The following is a 23982-nucleotide window of genomic DNA, read 5'->3' on the forward strand; positions in this document are numbered from 1 at the left end:
ACTGTAGTTTTCAGGTTGTTTGTCATAATGAAAACTTTCACATACCAAGTCAAATAAATCAGTATTCATTTGATTCCTGGGTTCATTATAATGGAAAGAAATACTCAGACAGAGTGAGCATTGTCAGGTCCTAATTTTACTCTTGCTGTGTGTTGGGAGGAATTAAATTAATTATATAGTAGTGATAATCTAGAATATGTCAGCCCTATGTCTTTTATTATAGGTGTAGTTTAGTTTTTCTTGCTATGTTTTTTTCTTTTTGATTTTTTGAGACAGGGCTTCTCGTGTGGCCTTGGCTGTCCTGGACTTTCTTTGTAGACCAGGCTGGCCTCGAACTCACAGAGATCTACTGGCCTCTACCTCTCTGAGTGCTGGATTACAGGTGTGCTGGGGTTAAAGGCGCTACCACGCCCAACTTAGTTTTTCTTTTAATACTTTAAATATTAATTAAATTCTTTTTTAAAGGTTTATTTATTACATATTTAGGGTTCTGCCTCATGTATGCCTGAATGCCAGAAGAGGGCATTAGATCACATTATAGATGGTAGTGAACTACCATGTGGTTGCTGGAAATTTAACGTAGGACCTCTGGAAGAGCAGTCAGTGCTCTTAACCTCAGCCATCTCTCCAACCCCTTAATTAAATTCAGTTACCTTTCTTTAACGGGCGTGGGATTTCAGGTCAAATTTTCCAATCAGAAAGCTAGGCTTATACAGAATTTAGCAATCAATTTTATGTCACACATTTGTAGCCCACGTTCCCAGATGGCTGAGTAAAGCCTTGTTAGCGATTTACGTCATACTGCAGCATCTGCTTGTTAAAGCAGACAGCTGTGCGCAAAGGTAGCGGCAGTGTGGTGCCTGGCAGATGCTAACCTATGGTTTTTTGAGCACATTAAATTTTCTCATAAAATAATAAAAATTTGAAGTGTTATGTGATAGGAATATGGATTTAGATGTTGTGAACTTTAATATATTATGGGTTTTTTGGGTTTTTTTCAAGACAGGGTTTCTCTGTGTGATAGCCTTGGCTGTCCTGGACTTAACTTTATAGAACAGAAATCCACCTGCCTCTGCCTCCCCTAGTGCTGGGATTAAAGGCTGGGCCACCACGCCCAGCCCCCCTAATTTAATTTTTTAAGAACTTCATAGGAGAGAATGTCCAGCTATTATTGGGTTTTTTTGTTCTGTTTTGGTTTTTGCTTGGTTTTTTGAGACAGGGTTTCTCTTGTTATCTGGGCTGTCCTAAACTCTTTGTAGATCAGGCTGGCTTGGAACTCAGTGATCTGCCTGCCTCTGCCTCCCAAGTGCTGGGATTAAAGGTGTGTGCTACCACACCAGGCTTTTGTCTTTTGTTTGTTTGTTTTTTAGACCGGGTTTCTTTGTGTAGCCTTGGCTGTCCTGGACTTGCTTTGTACACCAGGCTGGCCTCGAACTCACCAATCCACTGGCCTCTGCCTCCCTAGTGCTGGGATTAAAGGCGTGCACCACCACGCCTGGCTCTATGAGGTTTATTTTTAATGATAAAACATGTTATCACGTTCATATGATTAGTTGTAGGAACGTATTTGTATGGTTTGATCTGTAGGGTTTTATTTAGATTATAATTTTGTGCCAAAATCATTTTTTATACTGTTTATTTGCTGGGTTCTCTTGGGCTGTATTTTTAGGGATTTTTGTGGGTAATGCCTACAGCTGGTAGTAAATATGTGTTTGATTTTTGACATGAAATAATTGGTTATTACCTTGCTTAGAATTTCTTCCCAATACTGATATTCCCAAGAGGTATTCTCTCTGTTTTACAGTAAGCATTATTTTATGGATGGTCTATGTTTTAGGTGTTATTTATTTGAAAAATATGATAACACAGTATTGGCCTGATCGAGAAGCCACACCAGGGGACATCTCCCCATACACGATTCCAGAAGAAGACCGACATTGCATTAGAGAAAATATTGTAGAAGCCATTATCCACTCACCTGAGCTTATCAGGTATGTTTATTGAAATTTACCCATTGTTACAGATGTATGCTTTGTGGGTGTCTCTTTTAAATTTTCTTTTTCCAGAACATAGAACCATTTAAATTGTTTGTTTATTTATTTATTACTTGGAGACATGGTCTTACTTTGTAGACAGGCTGGCCTTGAACTCAGAGAGCTGTCTACCTCCATATACTGAGTGCTAGAATTAAAGGCACTCTACCTGTCAATTAAAGGCACTCTACCTGTCATTTTTATAGCATAATAATACAGCACATGTATTGTAGAATGTACTTAGATTCCTTGCATTGCAATTGAAATTTATGTTTATAAAATTTTATATAAGAGCCGGGCGTGGTGGCGCATGCCTTTAATCCCAGCACTCGGGAGGCAGAAGCAGGCGGATCGCTGTGAGTTCGAGGCCAGCCTGGTCTACAAAGTGAGTCCAGGATGGCCAAGGCTACACAGAGAAACCCTGTCTCGAAAAACCAAAAAAAAAAAAAAAAAAAAAATTTATATAAAACTTGTGGAACATAATATAATCAGATAAGAATGAAGAAAATGGTAGAGTCCGATTTAGTGTTACATGGCTGTAATCCAGCATCTCAGAGGCAGAGGTGGGGTGATGGTCAGTTTATTTTGTTTTTGGTTTTTCAAGACAGGGTTTCTCTGTGTAGCTTTGGCTGTCTGGACTTGCTTCGTAGACCAGGCTGGCCTCAATCTCACAGAGATCCGCCTGCTCTGCCTCTGCCTCTGCCTCCTGAGTGCTGGGATTAAAGGTTTGGGCCACCAAGCCTGGCTTGTTTTGTTTTGTTTTGTTTTTGTTTTTGGATGGTTAGTTTATGACCAGCAGAAAATTCTGTGTCACAATGGCAAGTACTGAGGACTGAGCTCAGTAGGAGGACACTTGACTATCATATGCTGCCCCAGCTTTTATTCCTGCACCAAGAAAGGAAGAAAGAAGAGGGAAAGAAAAACTACAGAACGCTGTCTCACAGTGTGTAGGTTGTCTGGAAGACTTCACCTCTGCTGAGCAGGCATTGAAGTAAGGCCTGTTCACGCCAGACAGGCCAGGCACCCTTATCACTCCCCTGTCTGCCCTGGAACATACATATCAGGCTGGACTTGAACTCGAGATCCACCTGCCCCACAGAGTGCTTGGATTAATCTGTGCCTGCTAGTACTCTTACTTTATAAGGACTAAGACCGTGCAATTTATTTTGTGTAGGAAGCAAGTCTGTAATGTCTGCTTCAATTGCTACTTTTTGAGATTTCTGAGATAGAGTTTCTCACTGAACCCGGAGCTCATTGATTGGACTACGCTGGCTAGGCAGCAAGATTCAGGGATCTTACTGTCTCTGTCTCCCCAGCACAGGGTTATACAGGTGTGTTGCTGCAACTGACTTGATCCATGGGTTTTAGAGGCTCAAACTCAGGCCTTCATGCTTGCAAAGCAAATACTGTACTGACTACATCATTTTTGACCCTTAACTTTTGGATTTTTGGAAAGGAGCTTGTTAGATCTGCTTAACCTAGTAATCCAGGTCAGCCTTGAACTCTAAACTTTTCCTGAGAAGTATAAGCCCAGTGTTTGACTTTACAAATGTATGTGTGGTTGATATTTTTTACAGTGAAAACTAAAAGGCCTTTGTTACTAGGACTTGTGTACCTCAGACTGGTCCCATCTCCTGCTTTCTGGGATTATATGTGTGAGCAAAACAGGTTTGGATGACCACCACTGCCCTGCTATAGGGTTCCTTTTTTTTTTTTTTTTTTCCCCTTTCCTGGATAGGGTTTCTCTGTGTATCGAATCCTCAGCTGTCCTGGAACTCACTCTGTAGACCAGGCAGGCCTCAACTCAGAAATCTACCTGCCTATGCCTCCTGAGTGCTGAGGTGCTGAGATTCAAGGCATGTACCACCACCGCCCAGCTATTGGGCTTTATTTATTTATTTATTGGTTGGTTTCTTTGTTTGTTTTGCAAGACAAGGTTTCTTTGTGTAATTTTGGCTGTCCTCAACTCCATTTGGAAACTAGGCTGGCCTGGAACTCACAGTGACCCACCTGCCTCTGCCTCCCAGTGCTGGGAATAAAGGTGTGTACCACTGTGCCCTGCTGGGTTTCCTTTAAATTGGTAGGACAAGATAGTTATTGCTGTGTGAGTTATATTAAATTATCTGTATTCATGTGTATCCAAATACCTGATGGATTATTTGCAAATGGGCTTTGTTGAAATAGCCCATTTTCTTTGATTTAGTTAAGTGCTTATCCAGCTTAGGTTTCTTTTCCTTACTGTTGAGTTTTGACTTCAGGGTACAGCTTACTACATGCATTCATCATATCATCAAACATGATTATCCAAGCCCGTGGACTGCCATTGTGGACAAGATTGGCTTTTATCTTCAGTCTGATAACAGTGCTTGTTGGCTGGGAATTCTTCTTTGCCTTTATCAGCTTGTGAAAAATTATGAGTAAGTGTCCCTCCTAATTCTAGCTAAATTGTTTGAGACATGGGAGTAGTTGTGAAAAAGTCACTTTGAACATAGAAAGTTGCTTTCGGTATAAGAAGATTGGTGAACTATATGTTAAATTTATTTTCCTGTTGAAGTAGGATTCTTATTCTTGTTTGTTTGTTTTTTGTTTTTTCCAGACAGGATTTCTCTGTGTAACACAGCCCTGCCTGTCTTGGACAGTCTTTATAGACCAGGCTGGCCTTGAACTCACAGAGACCCGCCTGCCTCTGCCTCCCAAGTTCTGAGATTAAAGGCGTGCGCCACCACTGCCCAGCGTTTATTTTATTTTATTTGAGATAGGGTTTCTCTGTGTATCCTTGGCTATACTGGGCTCACATTATAGGCTAGGCTGGCCTTGAACTCACAGCAATCTACTTGCCTCTGCCTGCTGAGTGCTGGGATTAAAGGCTTGAGCCATCTCAGCAGCCATGATAATCATTTAATAATGTATGCTGATAGCCACAGTGTTTGTTAGACTGCGTATTTCTGTCCTATATGTGCAGAGGCCAGAGAATGGCATCTGGTGTCTGCATTTTTAATTAACAAACATGCATATCTATATATACATACATACATGCATATACACGCATTTATTTTTAATTATGGTTTTGTGTGTGCTCTTAGGAAGCCAGAGATGTTGGATCCTCTGTGGCTTGAGTTATAGACAGTTGCAAGTTGAATCAGATTTGTATCTTTTGTGAAAGCAGTGCATGCTATTGAACCATCTCTCCAGTCAGAACCCTTTTTGTTTCTTTATTTGTTTGGGGTCTATGTGCATGTGTATGGGTGTTATGGTTTTTGAAGACTGGGTTTCTCTGTGTGGTACTGGCTGTGTATCCTTGACTGTCCTGGACTTACTTTGTGGACCTGGCTGACCTAGAATGCAGAGATCCACCTCCCTTTAAGACCGAAGACGGCTACCACTACTGCCTCACTTTTTGTGCCTGGCTTTGTGTGCCGTACAACAGAAGAGGGACCAGATCTTAACAGAAAATTAACCATCATGTGGTTGTTGGGAATTGAACTCAGGATCTTTGGAAGAACAGCCAGTGCTCTTAACCTCTGAGCCATCTCTCCAGTCCTCTGTTGGGTTTTTGTTTGTTTGTTTGCTTGTTTGTTTTTTAATAACTTCCTTTTTTTGTTTGGTTGTTTTTTGAGACAGGGTCTCTCTGTGTATCCTTGGCTCTTTTATGACTTCTTATGCACACCACAGTATGTATGCCTAGATCATAGGACAACTTGAAGAAGTTACTTCTCTTTTTATCACATGGGTTCCAGAAACTGAACTGGGGTCATCACAACATCCTTGGGCCTTCTTGTGGGCCCTGCCACTTTAGTTGTTTTTTTGGGGTTTTTTTTTGTTTTTTTTGTTTGTTTGTTTGTTTTTTGTTTTGGTTTGTCGAGACAGGGTTTCTCTGTGTGTAGCCTTGGCCATCCTGGACTCACTTTGTAGACCAGGCTGGCCTCGAACTCACAGCGATCCGCCTGCCTCTGCCTCCCGAGTGCTGGGATTAAAGGCGTGCGCCACCACACCCGGCTGTATTTTTGTTTTTCAAGACAGTTTCTCCGTGTAGCCTTGGCTGTCCTGGACTCAACTATTTACACCAGGCTGGCCTTGAACTCACAGTGATCCTCCTGCCTCTTCCTCCTGAGTGCTGGGACTAAAGGGCCCCACCACCATGCTGGACTGCCGCCTTAGGTTTTTGTTGTTCTTTTTTCTTTTTGGTTTTTTGAGACAAGGTTTCTCTGTGTAGCCTTGGCTGTCCTAGACTTGCTTTGTAGACCAGGCTGGCTTCGAACTCACAGCGATCCGCTTGCCTCTGCCTCCCAAGTGCTGGGGTTAAAGGCTCATCTTGTAGCCATCACTGTCTTAGAAGTGGGATTTCTTCTTACCTCTGCCTCCCAGTGCTGGGATTAAAGGCATGCTCAGGAACCCAACTTTTAAAGAAGCCTGTCTCCGTAGGGAACACTTCACAAGCCTGTCGTCTTCATACAGGGGCCCAGCCAGCTGTTCTCGTATCATTTCAGATTCAGTATGTATATGCTGGAAATGAGCACATCACACTTGCCTTTTAAACTATCTCAAACAACAGCAAAAGACTTTGATTTTAGTCTACAGTAGGCTTTTCTTTCTTGTTTGGTTAGAGCCTGTTGCTGGCACTTGTGAAAGCAGGCAGATTTTTTGTGTGTTTCAGTTACGGAAGTACATTCTAACAGAATTAGTTTGTATTCCTACCCATAGGTACAAGAAACCAGAAGAGCGAAGTCCATTAGTGGCAGCTATGCAGCACTTCTTGCCAGTTCTGAAGGATCGCTTCATCCAGCTGCTTTCTGATCAATCTGACCAGTCTGTCCTCATCCAAAAGCAAATATTCAAGATCTTCTATGCTCTTGTTCAGGTACTTTATTGGTTTTTTGTTTTATCTTGCTTTTCCCCCCTCAGACATGGTTTCTCTGTGTAACCCTGGTTGTCCTGGAGCTTACTCTGTAAACCAGGCTGGTCTTGAACTCCCAGAGATCTACACACTTCTAGCTCCAGTACTTTTAAAGCAAATGCCATTTCCCTCTCCACCCTACCATTTTATTTTCTGAAGCAGGTTCTCATGTAGTCCATGTTGGCCTTAAATACTTTAGTCCCCTTACCTCTTCCTCCTGTGTGCTGGAATTAAGAAGCATGCACCATTGTGGGTTGTTTGTTTGTGTTTGTTTTTTGGGTTTTCGAGACAAGGTTTCTCTAACATTCCTGGCTGTCCTGGAACTCTTTGTAGACTAGGCTGGCCTTGAACTCCGAGATCCTCCTGCCTCTGCCTCCCAAGTGCTGGCATTAAAGGCATGCACCACCATCCATCGACTTGTACCATTGTGTTTACCTGTAAGGAGCGTGCATGCATATATATATATATATATAAAGACTGCGTATCATTGACCATTAAAGAAGAATTTTACCATTTGTGTTAATATCATTTGACAGTCTAAGATGGATATGGTGTGTGTGCCTCTAATCCTGCTCTCAGATGTTAAGACAGGAAAATTATGAGATTGAGGCCAGCCTGGGCTTAAATGGTGTGTTATAGTCTTGTTCTGGATAGCATATCTCAGGGAAAAATATAAAAAGCCTGAGTATGCCTGGATATTACCATTCAGGAGGGTAGAGTTGAGAGGAACACATTTTAGGCTAACCTTTGTTATGTAGTGAAGAGCTGCCTCTTTAGTCAGGGTAAATTGCCAGTATTACAAGTCCAAAACTTTCTTCGCACCAAACAAGCAATTCTAATAGATCTGACACTATAAATGGGGAATTAGAATTCTCATGACTGTCCAATATGAGCAATCCACCTGCCCCTCTCTGCCTCCCGAGTGCTGGGATTAAAGGCGTGCGCGACCACTGCCCGGCTTTAAGTGGTTTTAAGTGATCTCCCTTCAGCTTCTTGAGTAACTGAGACTGTGTGTACTTGTCTAGATCTTTAAAATTTCTTTAAAATTAAAAAAAAATTTAAAGAAAATTTTTTATCAACAGTTGGGCTGACTGCTAGGATTGGACTACCTTGGGTTCCTTTGAGATCAAATATATTGTTTTCTTTCTGAATAAACATATTACATCACTTACTCACCACTAAGGATGCCAATTTATATTTATACTCTGATAAGTTTTCATCTGGACTTACCTATTTATTTCCAACACATCAAGATACCCAGTTTGTCTGTGTAACAGCCCTGGCTGTCCTGGAACTCTCTGTAGACAAGGTTGGCTTCAAACTGAGAGATCTGCCTGCTACTGCTACCCAAGATGTTTTATTTTTTCTTTTTTCAGAGCTGAGGGCTGGACCCAGGCCCTTCCACTTAAGTAGGCTAGTGCTCTACCACTGAGCTAAATCCTGAACCCCACTTGTCTGTTTTTTAAAAACAGGGTTTCTATAAGTGGCCCTGGCTGTCTTGGAACTAGGTTGTCCCCACAACTCAGAGATCTGCCTACCTCTGCCACCAGAATATTGGTACCAAAGATATGCACTGCCATGCCCAGCTTCAACAGATTCTTTGAAGGCCAGCACTGGGCTGGAGAAAACTAAGTAGATAGGAACGCTAGTTGATCAGTTGAACTGAAGACGGTTCAGTTTGCCTGCTCACAACCGTGTTACTACAGCAGCAGTGCCCTCTGGCTTCTGAGACTATTTGCACTCACGGCTCATGCACACAAATACTCAGCGTACACAGAAAGAGAGACAGACTGACTGTCCTGTCCTGATACCAAAGTATAGTACCACCTGCCCAAAGTATAGTAGTACCAGCCTTGAGTGGTGCCCCTTCCCCAGGGTTCCTCTGTGTAGCCTTGGCTGTCCTGGACTGGCTTTTGCAGATCAGGCCAGCTTCTAACTCACAGATCTGCCTACCTCTGCCTCCTGAGTGCTGGTATTAAAGGTGTGCGCCCCCCACGTCTGGCAGTGTGTGTGCCCTCTTATCCTGAGCTGTATGGCTAGGAATGATGGTGCGTGCCTGTAGTCCCAGCACTTTGAGCGACAGAGGCAGAAGGCAGGTTTGCCAGAGTTGGAGGCTTTCCTTGCATACATACAGAGATCCTGCTCATGAACACTACATCATGAGACCCTGTCTTAAAATAAACAGAAATCATGCTGGGTGTGATGGCGAACACCTTTAACCCCAGAACTTGGGAGTCAGAGGCAGGAGGGTCTCTGTGTGTTTGAGGCCAGCCTGGTCTACAAAGTGAGTCCAAGACAGCCGAGGCTACATGGAGAAACCCTGTCTTGAAAAATAAAAACAAAAGAAAGAAAAACAAGCAAACAAAAAAGAAAAGCAATCAAAACAAACAAATATTTCCCGATGCCTAGTAAAGATCCATCACAATTTATTAAGCTATTCCTCCATTACAAAAAGAACAAAGTTGGGGAAAATATTTGCCTAGCATACCCAAGGCTCTGGGTTTGGTCCTTAGCATTACAAAATGAATACATACATACATACTTCATTAAAAAGGAAAAGAAAAATAAACAAATATTGGAATCTTAATCTAGGAATATCTTTGATTTGATAAAAGGTGTTTGTTAAAGGCCAGGCATGGTGGCGCACGCCTTTAAGCCCAGCACCCGGGAGGCAGAGGCAGGCGGATCTCTGCGAGTTCCAGGCCAGCCTGGTCTCCAAAGGGAGTCCAGGACAGCCAAGGCTACACAGAGACACCCTGTCGGGGGTGGGGTGGGGTGGGGGGGGGAAGGTGTTCACTAGACTAGAGGTGGAAAAAGATGTGATCCTAGTAAGCTGAGAAAAGTAAAAATGTCCCTGGTAACTGCTATTGTTCCTTAAGGAAATTGGTCTGTACTAAAGTGGAAATGGAGATCAAGTGAATTACCTTTGGTAGGCATTGCAGACCACAAATGGGATTTTCTTGGGATTTAATAATTCTTGATTTTTTCTGTAGTATACACTACCCCTGGAGCTGATAAACCAACAGAACCTTACTGAGTGGGTGGAAATTTTGAAGACCGTTGTGAATAGAGACGTGCCTAATGTAAGTGACCGAGTCTGTCTCTAGACTTTCTGCTTCCTAATGTACCGAGCTATTTTTTAAAAAGTTGTTTGTATGCATGTATTCCACGCCAATTCTTCCCTTTTTTCCAGTTTTTTTTTTTTTTTTTTTTTTTTTTTTTGAGGGGGTTATTTCGGTTCTTAAACTGTTTACTACTGTTACTAATAACCTGTCAGATAACCATAAACAGAAGAAGAATTAAATGCCAGTTTACCAAATTTTATGGTTGTGTCACTCTAAAAATCTATTGATGTAATTCTTTAAAATTTTTTAAATTTTATATGCTTGAGTATTTCACAGTTTCCAAGTATGTTTATTTATTTTGAGACAGAGTTTCTCTGTATAACCGCCCGGCTTGTCCTGGAACTCATTTTGTAGACTAGGCTGGCTGCCTTCAAACTCAGAGATCCTTCTGTCTCTGCCCCCTGAGTGCTGGGATGAAAGGCATGCGCTATGGTGCCTGGCTTTGCATTTTGGTTTTTTAATGCATTAAGAGGTTTCCAAGCCAGGCTTGATCCAGCCCTTACTCCCAGTGCTTGTCGAGGCAAGGCAGATGGATCTCTGTGAGTTCAAGGCTAGCCTGGTCTACAAAGTGAGTCTAGGACAGCTAAGACTACATCGAGAAATCCTGACTTGGGGAGAAGAGGAGAGGTGTCCAACTTCTATTCTTTTTACACTTAAACATGGCGATTTTCACCATAATAATTCTACTAGTCATATTTTCTTTTGCAGATAGGGAACAGGAGGTTATTAAATACCTTGTGGTTTTAAAGTATTTATGCATCCTAAGTAATAAAAACTTGAGTTTTATTTTAAATTTATACAGGATATACCAGAGCAGCACTATTTAACCAGGGGTTTTGATGTTTTTTGTTTTTGCTCTTGTTATTTTGGTATTTTGAGATGGGTTTCTCTGTGTAGCCTTGGCTGTCCTGGAACTCTCTTTGTAGACCAGGCTGGCCTGGAACTCACAGAGATCCTCTGCCTCTGCCTCCCAAGTGCTGGGATTAAAGGCATATGCCTCCATGCACGCCTGGCAGTTTTAGCTTATTCTTTTAATGATTTTGTTATTGCTCATTATTTATTTGAATGCTGAGGTTCTTTGCTTTCATGATAGAGTCTATTCTTAACTGATACAGTTATTTCTAGCATATAGTCTCTTAATATTATTAACTAATGTCTCTTTAAAGGAAACACTTCAAGTTGAAGAAGATGACCGACCAGAGTTACCTTGGTGGAAATGTAAGAAGTGGGCCTTACATATTTTAGCAAGACTTTTTGAAAGGTATGCTCTTGTCCACACATAGTAATTTAAATTTACTTTTGGAGCTTTTGCTATTATAAATATAAATAATGTAAAGCATTATAAAGAAATAATGGATGCATTCATGTTCTTACAGATATGGAAGTCCTGGGAATGTTTCTAAGGAGTATAATGAATTTGCTGAAGTCTTCCTGAAGGCCTTTGCTGTGGGTGTTCAGCAAGTAAGTCCAACATTAAGTAAAGACAGGACACTTTCAAGTTTGAGTTGCTTTAAAGATTTTATGTTTATGCGTGTTTGGTGTGCATGAATATCTATGCAACACTTGAGCATGCCTGCTGCCATTTTAAGCAACAGTACTTGACCTGTGGGTCACATATATCCTGCATATTAAATATTTACATTATATTTTATCCCAGCAAAATTATAGTTATGAAATGGCAGCAATGAAATAATTTCATGGTTGGGATATATGTGTATGGTAAAACAACATGAGGACCTGTGTTAAAGGGTCACAGCATTAGGAAGGCTTAGAACCACCACTTGTGCCAGGTGGTGGTGGCGCATGCCTTTAATCCCAGTACTTGGGAGGCAGGCAGAGGCTATGGTGCCTGGTTTTGCATTTTGGTTTTTTTTTTTTTTTTTTTTTTTAATAAGAGGTTTCTAAGCCAGGCTTGATGCAACCCCTTACTCCCAGCACTTGGGAGGCAGAGGCAGGCGGATTGCTGTGAGTTCGAGGCCAGCCTGGTCTACAAAGTGATTCCAGGACAGCAAGGGCTACCCAGAGAAACCCTGTCTTGAAAAACAATAACTAGAAGAGACTGTCACATCCCCTGGAACTGGAGTTATAGTCCTCAGAGTCAAGCCCAGGTGCTCTTAATAAACCTCTTGACTACTATGTTATTTCTCTAGTCCCACATTGTTTGGTGATTGTTTGGGTTTGTTTGTTTCAAGATAGGGGTTGTCTGTGTGGACTGGCTGTGCTGGAACTCATTCTGTAGATCAGGCTGTTTTCAAACTCAGATCCCACATGCCTCTCCTAAGGACTGGTACTAAAGGCACACACTACCACCACCTGGTCTCTCACTATGTAGCCCAAGCTGGCCTGGACCTTGATTATGTATTTGATTCTGGCTTCACCTGCTTCTGTCTCCTGAGCATTGTGATCAGAGGTGTATGTCACTGTTCCTGGCTTCAGCCCTACTTTGAAAAATGGTTTTGAGAATTCTAATCAATCCTTTTGCCTCTCTCTAGTGCTGGGATTTACATGTTTGTTATACCTTGTTTGGCTTAGAGTTGATCTTTGTTTTCTTTTTTTTTCTTCTAAAGATTATGCATTTGAACGACTTCATACATTTTTTTGGCCTGGGGATTGGGGCCGGTAGTGGTAGTTAGTTGTTTTGTACTATTTTTTCTGTTTGAATGAGTGGATTTACCTAATGGTGGACAAGGGGAACATGGAAAAAAGAAAAGCAAGCATTATCAAACTGAAGAAACTGACTAAGGAAGCCTTTTCATGACAATTAGCCAGAGATCCCGTTTGAAAGGGTCGGGGGCAGAGTATTGTGCTCTCAGTGAGGCATTCAAGTCAGAGAACAAATATTATTTGAAATGAAATAGACCAACAACACCAAGCAGAAACCGCTCTGAGTTGAGGTTAGAGTTCCCATTTGACCTTTCTTGCCATGGAAGCCTACTATGGCTGAATTTCAAGGCTCTCTTTTAAAAATTTATTTATGGGGGCTGGAGGGATGGCTAAGCGGTTGGGGGCACCGACTGCTCTTCCAGAGGACCTGGGTTCATATTCCTAGCACCCATATGGCAGCTCAGAACAGTCTGTAACTCACACAGGCAGAACACCAATGCACATAAAGATAAATACATTTTTAAACATTTTATATGCATTTATTTTTCCTGCATGTGTGTCTATGTAAGGGTGTCAGATCTCCTGGAACTGGAGTAACTGTGAGCTGCTTTGTAAGTACTAGGAATTGAACCTGGGTCCTCTGGAAGAACAGCCAGTACCCCTTACTGCTGAACTATCTTTCCAGCCCCTAAGAATTTTTAAAGGATTAAAAATTTAAGTGTATCTATCTGTGTGTATATGATCACGTGGAACACTCCTTTATCTGTATATAATTTCGTATTATCCATGCCAGACAGGGATACCAAGTGGTGCTGACTAGGCATGTTTTACTTGCTTATAGTGGTTAACATTTAACTGAACTTTCTCTTTTTTCAAAGGTTTTATTGAAAGTATTATATCAGTACAAGGAGAAACAATATATGGCTCCTCGAGTTCTACAGCAGACTTTAAATTATATTAATCAAGGAGTTTCCCATGCCCTTACATGGAAGAACCTGAAGCCTCATATACAAGTAAGACTTTTCTCTCTGGAATGTCTGTTCTGTTGACTGGTGGCCTGCCTAACTCAGCTGGTATAGTCATGAAATGCTTTTCAGGGTCATGGGTTTGTGTCCCACGTTGGGCTCAGTCTGTTGATATTACTAATAGACTCAGGAGCCATATGCTGGAGTGAAACCCTGCCAGCTCAGAGAGGCAGAGAAAACAGCTAAACTAACCCACTCAGCTCATATCTCTGAGGAAAAAGCTATAAGCTAATATAGCTTGCCGGCTGAAACCCTGAAAGGCCACTTTTTATCCATGGTATCTTAAATACCCTTCAATTCAAAGTCTCTCTAACTCTTTAATCCCTGTCAGCTGGTTCTTGCTCTCACCTCTTGACCTAGTTAGTGTTAACTTTATTAAACCCTGTGTACAGGAAGTTCTGGATTAAAGGTGTGTGTTAGGACTCAACCACACCAAACACGAAACAGTTTTATAGTTGACAGTCTCCGGTTCACAATGGGATCCTGCAATAGTTTTGTTACTTCGTCTAGTTGGGTGATTATTTGGATAGTGCAACAGAAAAGAGTTTGACAAAGTAATGAGAGGTATTTTATAAATTTATAAATACCCAGCTACATTTTAGATTAAAACTCAATCTTCAAGCCAGTATTTAAGCTTTAACCATTGGATTATAGTTAATATTTAGTCATGTGATTTGGATTGAACAAAGGACCATTTCTTTCTCTTTTTTTTAAAAATAATTTTATGTGCATTGGTGTTTTGCCTGAGTGTATGAATGTGAGGGTGAGGGTGTCAGATCTTAGGGTTACTGACAGTTGTGAGCTGCTATGTGCTTGCTGGGAATTGAACACTGTCCCTTGGAAAAGCACTTAGTGCTCTTAACCACTGAGCCATCTCTCCAGCCCCAAAGGACTATTATTATTTGGATTGTTTTTCAGGATAATTGGCCACCATGGATTTTTGGTCATTTATTCCCTTTAGAGTTCTAAGGTTTGCTTCTTTCATTGCTTTTTACTCTTCTTGAGCATCAGAGATTGAGCTTCAGCCCTGTACTGCAGGTCAGGCGCTGCACAGCTGTGCTGTGCGCTATAGTTGCCTTTAGTCCATAGCAAATGCTTTCAGGTGTATAAACTACTGCCTATATGAACATACCCTACTATGTCATTGTTAAAAATGGAAATGCAGCTTGGATATTGGTTTGATATGCTTTAAATAAATTACATATGGTTTGGTTTTGTTTTGCTATTTAAAGGAGATTGGACAGGTTAAATTTGAAAGCTGAAGATTGTTACTTTCTTAACTTTTAAATTGCAGGGCATTATCCAAGATGTTATTTTTCCATTGATGTGCTATACAGATGCTGATGAGGAACTCTGGCAAGAAGACCCTTATGAATATATACGCATGAAGTTTGGTAAGAAAATTTATCTTGGTGTCTGGCTATGGTGATATAGGCCTGTAGTCCCAAAATTAGGAAGAAAAATGGAAGCTTACCGTCAGCTATTTAAACGGAAGAAAGGGCATTAAATTTTTTTTCCCCTCGGATGGTTTCTTTGGCTGCCCTGGAACTCACTTTGTAGGCCAGGCTGACCTCAAAACTTAAAAGAGATCTGCCTGCCTCTGCCTCCTGAGTGCTGAGATTAAAGGCATGCACCACTATCTGACTAATAAGATTTTTAAAGAAAATATTTTAAAAGTTCCACATTTAGTGAGGCGGTGGTGGCTTTAATCCCAGCACTCTAGAGGCAGAGGCAGGCGGATCACTGTGAGTTCAAGGCCAGCCTGGTCTAAAAAGTGAGTCCAGGACAGCTAAGGATACACAGAGAAACCCTGTCTTGAAAAACAAACGAAACAAAAAATATTTATAAACAATATTATCTTCAAAAAATCATATAATTTATGCCGGGTGGTGGTGACGCATCCCTTTAATCCCAGCACTTCGGAGGCAGAGGCAGGTGGATTGCTGTGAGTTCGAGGCCACCCGGTCTACACAAGTGAGTCCAGGACAGGCAAGGCTACATAGAGAAACCCTGTCTCGAAAAACGCATTCATTACTGCACTTACCATTGGTTTTTATTTTTAGCAAATTATTGCAGCGTTAATAAGGTATGGTAATTGATGTTTATTGGACATATGACACACAATACTTTTGATTCTCATGTTTGTTGTATGAATGAGATGTTGGGATTCACAATTTCACAATGTTGCCTTTTTACCTGGAGTGTAGTATGTGTGTGTGTTTTTCAATCATCAAAAGAATATTAGGTTTAGCATCAGCCAGGGGGAATAGTACAATCCCATCTCAGAAACAAAGAATTGTTTTGCAAAATTGTTTTAAGGAATGGATCTTTGCTAAGTAGCTAGTCTTAGCTCTCACCTTATCCTTGAAAACATGGGATATCAGGTGTATGCCTAGATTAAATTTTGTTTGTGGGTAAATTTAAAGTACTTAGATACTTTGCTTTTCATATGCTTTCTTTTACAGTGGGGTGTGTGTGCGTGTGTGTGTGGGGGTATTTTGTATGCCATGCATGCTCCCTACCATAGAGCTATACCCTGATCCCATTAAACATGGTTGTGGGCTTTTTTTTTTTTTAAAGATTTATTTATTACTGTGTATACAGTGTTCTCTCTGCATGTACACCTGTGTGCCAGAAGAGGGTATCAGTGATTGCTGGGAACTGAACTTAGGACCTTTGGAAGAGCAGCCAATGCTCTTAATTTAACCTCTGAGCCATCTCTCCATCCTTTAAAGTTTTGTTGTTTGTTGTTTGTTTGTTTGAGAAAAAATTTCTCTGTGCGCCTTTGTTGTCTTGGAACTCTCTAAGTAGACCGGGCAGAGATCCACCTGCCTGTGCCTGCAGAGGCTGGATTAAAGAGATGCACTACCACGGCTGGCTTAGGTTATGGTTTTTTACGTTTGGGACTAACCCTGAACTCCAGATCCTCCTGCTTCAGCCTCTTCAGTGCTGGAGTGACAGCTATGCCAAATCACACTCGTGAGCTTTGTAAATTAGGGAATATGAAATGTTTTGCAAGGAAATTAGTAAACCACTCACCATATTTCTAGTCTATAGTCCTCATGATTGGGAGTTAGAGACAGGGGGTTAAGGAGGAGTTAAAGGCCAACCTGGGATGTATCTCATCTTATTGCAAAACAAAGCAAAACCTAAATTTGTTTTACATTTGTTCTCTAGATGTGTTTGAAGACTTTATTTCTCCTACTACTGCTGCTCAGACACTTTTATTTACAGCCTGTAGTAAAAGGAAAGAGGTGAGGTTTTTTTTAATTATTTAATACATTTATTAATTTTACGTCCTGGTGGTAGCCCACCTCTCTCTTCTCCTTCCACCATCTCTCCCTCAGTTATTTTAAATTTCTTTTCAGTGTTAATCATGTGTTATTTTGTTAGTGTGTTCTTCAAAAACTGTGGGTTATTCTATCAACTTTTGCTTGTGTCTTATTCAGGTACTGCAAAAGACCATGGGATTTTGCTACCAGATTCTTACTGAACCAAATGCTGATCCTCGTAAAAAAGATGGAGCCTTGCATATGATTGGCTCTTTAGCTGAAATACTTCTGAAGGTATTCCTTTGTGTATGAGTAAGAGAGAAAATTGTGTTTGTCTGAGTTTGTGTGTGAGTGTTTGTGTGTTTTAAATAAAAATATATGATCGTGCCTGCCATATGTAAGTGCCACACATGTGTGCACTTCCTGTCTGCAGAAGCCAGAAGATATTTTTAGATAACCTGAAACTGGGTTATGGGAACTGACCTGGGTTATCTAGAAGAACAATGAATGGTATTAGCTGCTGAGCCATCTTGACAGTCCCTAAATTAGTAACTTTCTTCTTTCTTTCTTCTTCCTCCTTTCTTCTTCCTCCTCCTCCTCTTCCTCTTCCTCCTCTTCCTCTCTCCCCCACCCCCCCGAGATATAATACATACCATGCATTTTGTCTACTTAAAGTATATGACTGGTCAACTGACAAACCTTATGGAACTGTGTTCCCTCCTGGATCTTACATGGTTAGGGCAAGTTGTCCTCTGACATCTACATAGTGCTATGGCAAACACACAGACAGTAAAAAGTTATAAGAGGTTATAACTGAATTGTAATTGATATATTCACAGTACTGGAATCATCTCATTTCAGGACATTTTCATCGCCACAAAAATCAGTCCTGTCTCCATAGTTTATGTCTTTCCCCGGTTCACACCAGACCTCCCAGTCCTTATCCTACATTTATCTGTAAATTTATTTTGTGAGGTGCATTGGTTTTAGTGTAATGTTTTCTTTTCATCTAGTATATGGCTACGCATAGTCTCAGTATCAAATCCTAAATGTTTAAATTGCATTTCATTTGTTCTGTTGATTCTACACTATGATTCTACCGATATATTCTGAACCATGCTGCTAAAAACATTCCTTTACAAGTTGTGCAGGAGCATATATTTCATTTTGTATGTATCTAGGAACCTAAATTGTTCCTCAAGCTTTGAAAAACCAAAAGTAAGTAAGTAAGTAATAAATAAATAAATAAGCAAGTTTAGTTCAGGCTGGCTGAACTCAGAGAGATCGACCTGCCTCTGCTCTGAGTGCTGGGATTAAACATATGCACCACCACACACAGCTTATAAAGTGTTTTCTGGCTAGAGCCATCTTATGTGATATGGCATCTCTCTTGAATTGTATGTGTCATGGCTGATATCACTGACACCAAAAATAATTCAATGTGCTCCTTAGAATTGGAATTAAATTGTATTTCCCCTGTTTGTATGTGCAAGTGAGCATTCTTGAGGGTGCATTGAGTGTCATGTCAGAAGTCCTACTTTGCTCTTGGGACCAGTTGTCTTGCTGGCTCCTAGAGACCAGCTGGAATTAAAGGTGTGGGCCACCATGGCTGGCTCTACAGCCCAAGTCTTAATGCTTTTATCAAATTCTTTTTACCAACTAAGCTCTCTCTTTAGCCACCTATGTTTCTAGTTAAGTTTCTATTGAAACTTGTTGGTCAGGACACTAAGGACTGGAGGCAGGCTTTACACTGGCTAAGGAGACAGTATCGTCATGAGTTCCATGCCAGATATATACTGAGGCACTAAGGAAAAAAAATATAGAAAATGCATGGGTTTTATATTATGATATATAAAGATGAGAATAGTGTGTTTCTCTTACTAGTTCCTTTTAACATTGTCATGTGTATTTGCAGCTTGAGACAATTGTTTTTGGAACTGTATCTTTTTTTCTACAGAAAAAGATCTACAAAGACCAAATGGAATATATGTTGCAGAATCATGTATTTCCTCTCTTCAGCAGTGAGCTAGGCTACATGAGAGCAAGAGTAAGTTGTAAAGTGTTGTTATTTTATGTATTTTATGTCTTTGTAAGGAATGACTGAAAATTAAAACTTTAGCTTGAAAAGATGTGCTCAGTTAAGATTTATTTTCCCGTGAGTCTCCAACTGGCTGCTGCAGTACTGTGTGCATAGTCGGCATCTATGTCTGGTAGCAGCGTCTGTCTGTGTTTTGCATTCAGATCTTGCTATCCACACAAAGAATGTGCAGCCGCAGAGTAACCTGGGATCATAGTACTGGTCTAGTGTGTGTGTTTGAACACATCTCCCACTGGCCAGCCTCCAAATTCCCAGACACAAACTCGAGGAAGAGCTTGATTTGGAGAAATCTTTTGTAATGTCTTATAATCATAACCTGTTCCTCTTCTCTATTTTAAAGGCTTGCTGGGTACTTCATTATTTTTGTGAAGTGAAGTTCAAAAGTGATCAGAACCTCCAAACAGCTTTAGAGCTGACCAGAAGATGTCTGATTGATGATCGTGAAATGCCTGTGAAAGTGGAAGCTGCCATAGCACTGCAAGTGTTGATCAGCAATCAAGAAAAAGGTAAGTGGTTTGTAAGTCACAAATACATTTACACAATACCTTAAGAAACTAGCTTACTATACTCTGAAAGCACTTGGTTTCTGCTGTTTTGTATCCTCCTTACTATTCACCGGTTTGACCCTGCCCTCCCCTCTCTGTTACAGCTAAAGAATACATCACTCCGTTTATCAGACCTGTCATGCAAGCTCTTCTTCATATTATAAGAGAAACAGAAAATGATGATCTTACAAATGTAATTCAGAAAATGATCTGTGAATATAGTGAGGAAGTCACTCCTATTGCTGTAGAAATGACACAACACCTGGTATGTTGTTTGAACCTGTTATTATTGCAAAGACGTTGATTTAGTTTTCTGTATGATCCCTGCCTGTAGTAAGTTACTCGTGGCCTGTTTTCCTTAGCAAAAATTCCTTGAAACTTACTATGTAACATGTAGGCTACCACATTTGAATAATACTTAACCAGTTTATTACATACGGTTCTACTTATAATGACTCCTTATTTTATAAAATAATTCTCGCCATAGCTACATTGGGTGGGATTCATCCTTGCCCTGTCACAGTGGAGGTGTTTTTTGGTGTGCTAGGCTTATCATCTGTGGAGTTTCTTGAATATTCAGAACAGTGGATGTAATTACAAATGGCAAATCAGGCATGGAGAGGTTAGGTCAGTGATTAAGAGCCATGTTGGTTCTTCAGAGAACCTGGGCTTGATACCCAGCAGCTCCATATTGTGCAACCCGAGTCCTGATCATCTGGTGCCCTCTGGATTATGTGAGCAGGCACCTGGCATGCAAGTGTTACACAAGCAGATTTGAAAGCTAAACACTCACACATTAAAAGAAAAATTAAAAAAAAATTTTTTTAATAGGCAATTTAGCCATTCAGCATTCTTGTATTTGGCCATTATCAAAGAAAAGATCTCACTATGTTGCTGGTGCTATCCTTGAATTATTGAGATCATTTCATCTTTTTTTAAAAACAGACTTATTTATTATATATTCAGTGCTCTGCCTGCATATACTCCTCCACACCAGAAGAGGGCAACAGATCTCATTATAGATTGCTGGCACTGCCACCATGTGGGTGCTGGGAGTTGAACACAGGACCTCTGGAAGAGCAGTCAGTGCTCTTAACCTCTGAGCCATCTCTCCAGCCCCATTTCGTCCTTTTTACACTAATGATATTAATGATAACAATGATAAGCACATTCTATGCCTTGCCTCATTACCCTTGGAGTGTCAGTCTGAACTCTCCCAAGCACTGTGTTAGAAAAGGTCAAGAAAGAGAGGTCACGTGGCAGAGCAGTACCATTAGACTCTGGAGCCCAAACTTTTTTTTTTTTTTTTTTTTTTTTTAAGATTTATTTATTTATTATTATGTACACAGCACTTTGCCTGCATGTGCACCTGCAGGCCAGAAGAGGGCGCCAGATCTCACTCTAGATGGTTGTGAGCCACCATGTGGTTGCAGGACCTCTGGAGGAGCAGACAGTGCTCTTAACCTCTGAGCCACCTCTCCAGCCCCGAGCCCAAACTCTTGTTAATTAATTTAGAAATTAGAGAAATTGTCATGCTTCCTCCAGGAAATTTTGCCAGTTCAAATCCCAGGGCATGACCAGTACCCTGTTGTACATTTGTTCTAATCTCAGCAGTGTAGAAGCTGTGCATCCTAAGAAAGAAGTTTGAGGCCGGCCTGGGATACACAGCCTAACTTATACTTTTGGGTAGGGGTGGTGGGGGGCGTTTTCTCTCTCTTTGAAGTCTTAAAACCAAAACATTCAATACGTTTCATTCTCCTGATTCTAGGCAATGACATTTAACCAAGTAATCCAGACTGGGCCAGATGAGGAAGGAAGTGATGACAAAGCAGTTACTGCCATGGGAATTCTAAATACAATTGACACACTTCTGAGTGTGGTTGAAGATCACAAAGAGGTAAAATGGAAAGAAGTAACAATTCAGGTTATAGCTGGATCAGTCAGTATGTTATTCTAATTACCTTTTCTGCCTAGTTCTCTGTCATTCTTGCAAATCTCCCTTCCACGCAGACAAGGCTTTGCTTGTAGACCAGGGCCGCCTTAAACAGACATCTCCCTGCCTCTGCCCCAGGAGTGCTGGGAATAATAAAGGCATGTGACTCCAAACCCGGAATTTTTCCAGTGTCTATGATTGTGTCACCAGTGCGCATCGATGGGCCATTGGAGGCCAGAAGGGGGAGTTTGAGCTTTACAGCTAAAGTTCTCTATAAATTGGCTGACTTGTTTGCTTAGACTTGAGTTTCACTTGTCACGATAGAACAGGTGCTATCAGGCACTCCTGTCTTCATTTCTAAAATAGATTTTGTCCAGTAGGAAGTAATAAAAATAATCTTGATTCTTGTTGCTTTGCTTAGTGTATTTAAGATATTTGTTCATGTTTGGTCTTGGCTTGTGCATTTTTCCCTGCCATGTAGTACCCTTAGTGCCCACAAAATCCCAGTACTTGGAGAGGCAGAGGCAGGTGGATCACTGTGAGTTTCAGGCAAGCCTCGCCCACAAAGCTCGTCCAGGGTTTTTTGTTGTTGTTGTTGTTTTTTGTTTTGTTTTGTTTTTTAGAGACAGGGTTTCTCTGTGTAGCCTTGACTGTCCTGCTCTCACGTTGTAGACCATGCTGGCCTCGAACTCACAAAGATCCACCTGCCTCAGCTTCCTGAGTGCTGGGATTAAAGGCGCGCGCCACAACTGCGTGGCTCTGTGCTGGTTTTATGTATCCTTTTGTCTTCATAACCCAGTCTCATGTCTACCACCATGCTTAGGTAGAGATAATTTCAACTCTGTTTCTTTCCTTATGACGACTGTCATGAATTTGATATCCGTACTTGCACTGTGGATATATTTCTGGGTAGCTACAAGCCATTTTTGCATATTGTATGATAATTAGAGATAAGCAGAATCTATGTCCATTTATTTATTTATTTATCTATCTATTTATTTATTTAGAAGTTGAAAAATTATGTATTAACATGCCCTATGTTGAAATTAACATGTTAATATCTTACTTTTGTTCCCCCTTGAGACAGGGTTTTTCTGTGTAGCCCTGGCTGTCCTGGACTCATTTGGTAGACTACGCTGGCCTGGAACTCACAGTTATCCACTTGCTTCCTGAGTTCTGGGATTACAGGCGTGCACCACCAACCTCGGCTATATCTTACTATTAATATTAATTTATAGATACATTTTACCTTCTGTGTTTAATATTTGAATGGTCTTCAGATTAACTAGGGCCCCAAGGATTCGGCATTTCCTATTATTGATGGAGTTGGCCCTTAAATTTATATTTTATGGGTCACTATTAGATATGAAAAATGGAGCGGGACATGTTTTTGTTTGCTGGCTTGTTTTTTGAGCCAGGGTTTCTCTGTGTAGCCTTGTTTGTCCTAGACTTGCTTTGTAGACCAGGCTGGCCTTCAACTCACAGCGATCTACCTGCCTCTGCCTCCCGAGTGCTGGGATTAAAGGCGTGTGTCACGACACCACGTGTGTTTAATTATGATAGAAGTAGGTATCTCTGACTTTGAGGTTAGTTTGATCTACGTAGGGAGTTCCAGGCCGGCCAAGGGGATCAGGCTGCTACCACTCCTGGCCTCACTATTTCATTGTAGAACAACCACAGCGATGTTCTAGTTTTGTCGAGACTAAGCTTATGTGTCTGTTATATGCGCTCAAAGCACATAATATGCCGCCCTTAGAATATTGGTCATATGTTTTTCATATGATATTTTTGCAAATAAACAAGTGGTTAATTGGGGTTTCGTTACCGTTAAATGTCAAAGTTACATTTGTTCAGATTTTTATGTGTATTGGTTCAAAATAGATTTAAAGTGCTTTCTTAACAGAAATGTGATGTATTAGATAGCATTCCTTACCAATTTGTCTTCTTCTAGATAACCCAGCAGCTGGAAGGAATCTGCTTACAAGTCATTGGGACTGTTTTACAGCAGCATGTCTTAGGTATGACACCTTTGGTTTTATTGTCTTATATTGTTTGGGAGGAATGAGCGTTTTATGACAGATTGATAATCTCTTCTAGAATTCTATGAGGAGATCTTCTCTTTGGCACATAGCCTGACATGTCAGCAAGTGTCTCCACAGATGTGGCAGTTATTGCCCCTTGTATTTGAGGTATTTCAGCAAGACGGCTTTGATTACTTTACAGGTAAAGTTATACATGAAAATATTTACTTTTCCTTTACCCCGATTGTCATTACCACGTGGCTTAATTTGTATATTGTGTTCATTTTTCTTTTTCAATTGCTGCGTCAGTAACAGTTAATGCTCAAGGATGACATGGTATTGATTGGTTTTTTTTTTTTTTTAACTTTTTAAAACATAGACACATAGAGATGTGGCATAATTCTCTTTAAAGTGAATACTAGAGACAAAAAG

General features: G+C 40.8%; 1 protein-coding gene and 1 non-coding gene across 2 annotated transcripts in view; both read left to right on the forward strand.

The window, feature by feature from the left end:
• The window catches only part of Ipo7 (importin 7), a 39793-nt gene that overhangs the window by 10147 nt on the left and 5664 nt on the right, over nt 1-23982 (forward strand). Inside the window, 16 exon segments of the mRNA XM_051149211.1 lie at nt 1838-1991; nt 4292-4450; nt 6735-6891; nt 9921-10010; nt 11219-11313; nt 11429-11513; nt 13535-13669; nt 14976-15075; nt 16859-16935; nt 17131-17247; nt 18911-19000; nt 19392-19557; nt 19701-19861; nt 21365-21493; nt 23481-23547; nt 23627-23752. Of these exon segments, the coding sequence (XP_051005168.1) occupies nt 1838-1991; nt 4292-4450; nt 6735-6891; nt 9921-10010; nt 11219-11313; nt 11429-11513; nt 13535-13669; nt 14976-15075; nt 16859-16935; nt 17131-17247; nt 18911-19000; nt 19392-19557; nt 19701-19861; nt 21365-21493; nt 23481-23547; nt 23627-23752 (1908 nt within the window).
• Nucleotides 19130-19312, forward strand: LOC127192487 (small nucleolar RNA SNORA23). The gene has a single exon (XR_007830973.1). It is a non-coding gene; the product is annotated as a small nucleolar RNA SNORA23 (small nucleolar RNA).

Source organism: Acomys russatus, chromosome 7 (assembly GCF_903995435.1).
Source record: "Acomys russatus chromosome 7, mAcoRus1.1, whole genome shotgun sequence".
NCBI lineage: Eukaryota > Metazoa > Chordata > Mammalia > Rodentia > Muridae > Acomys > Acomys russatus.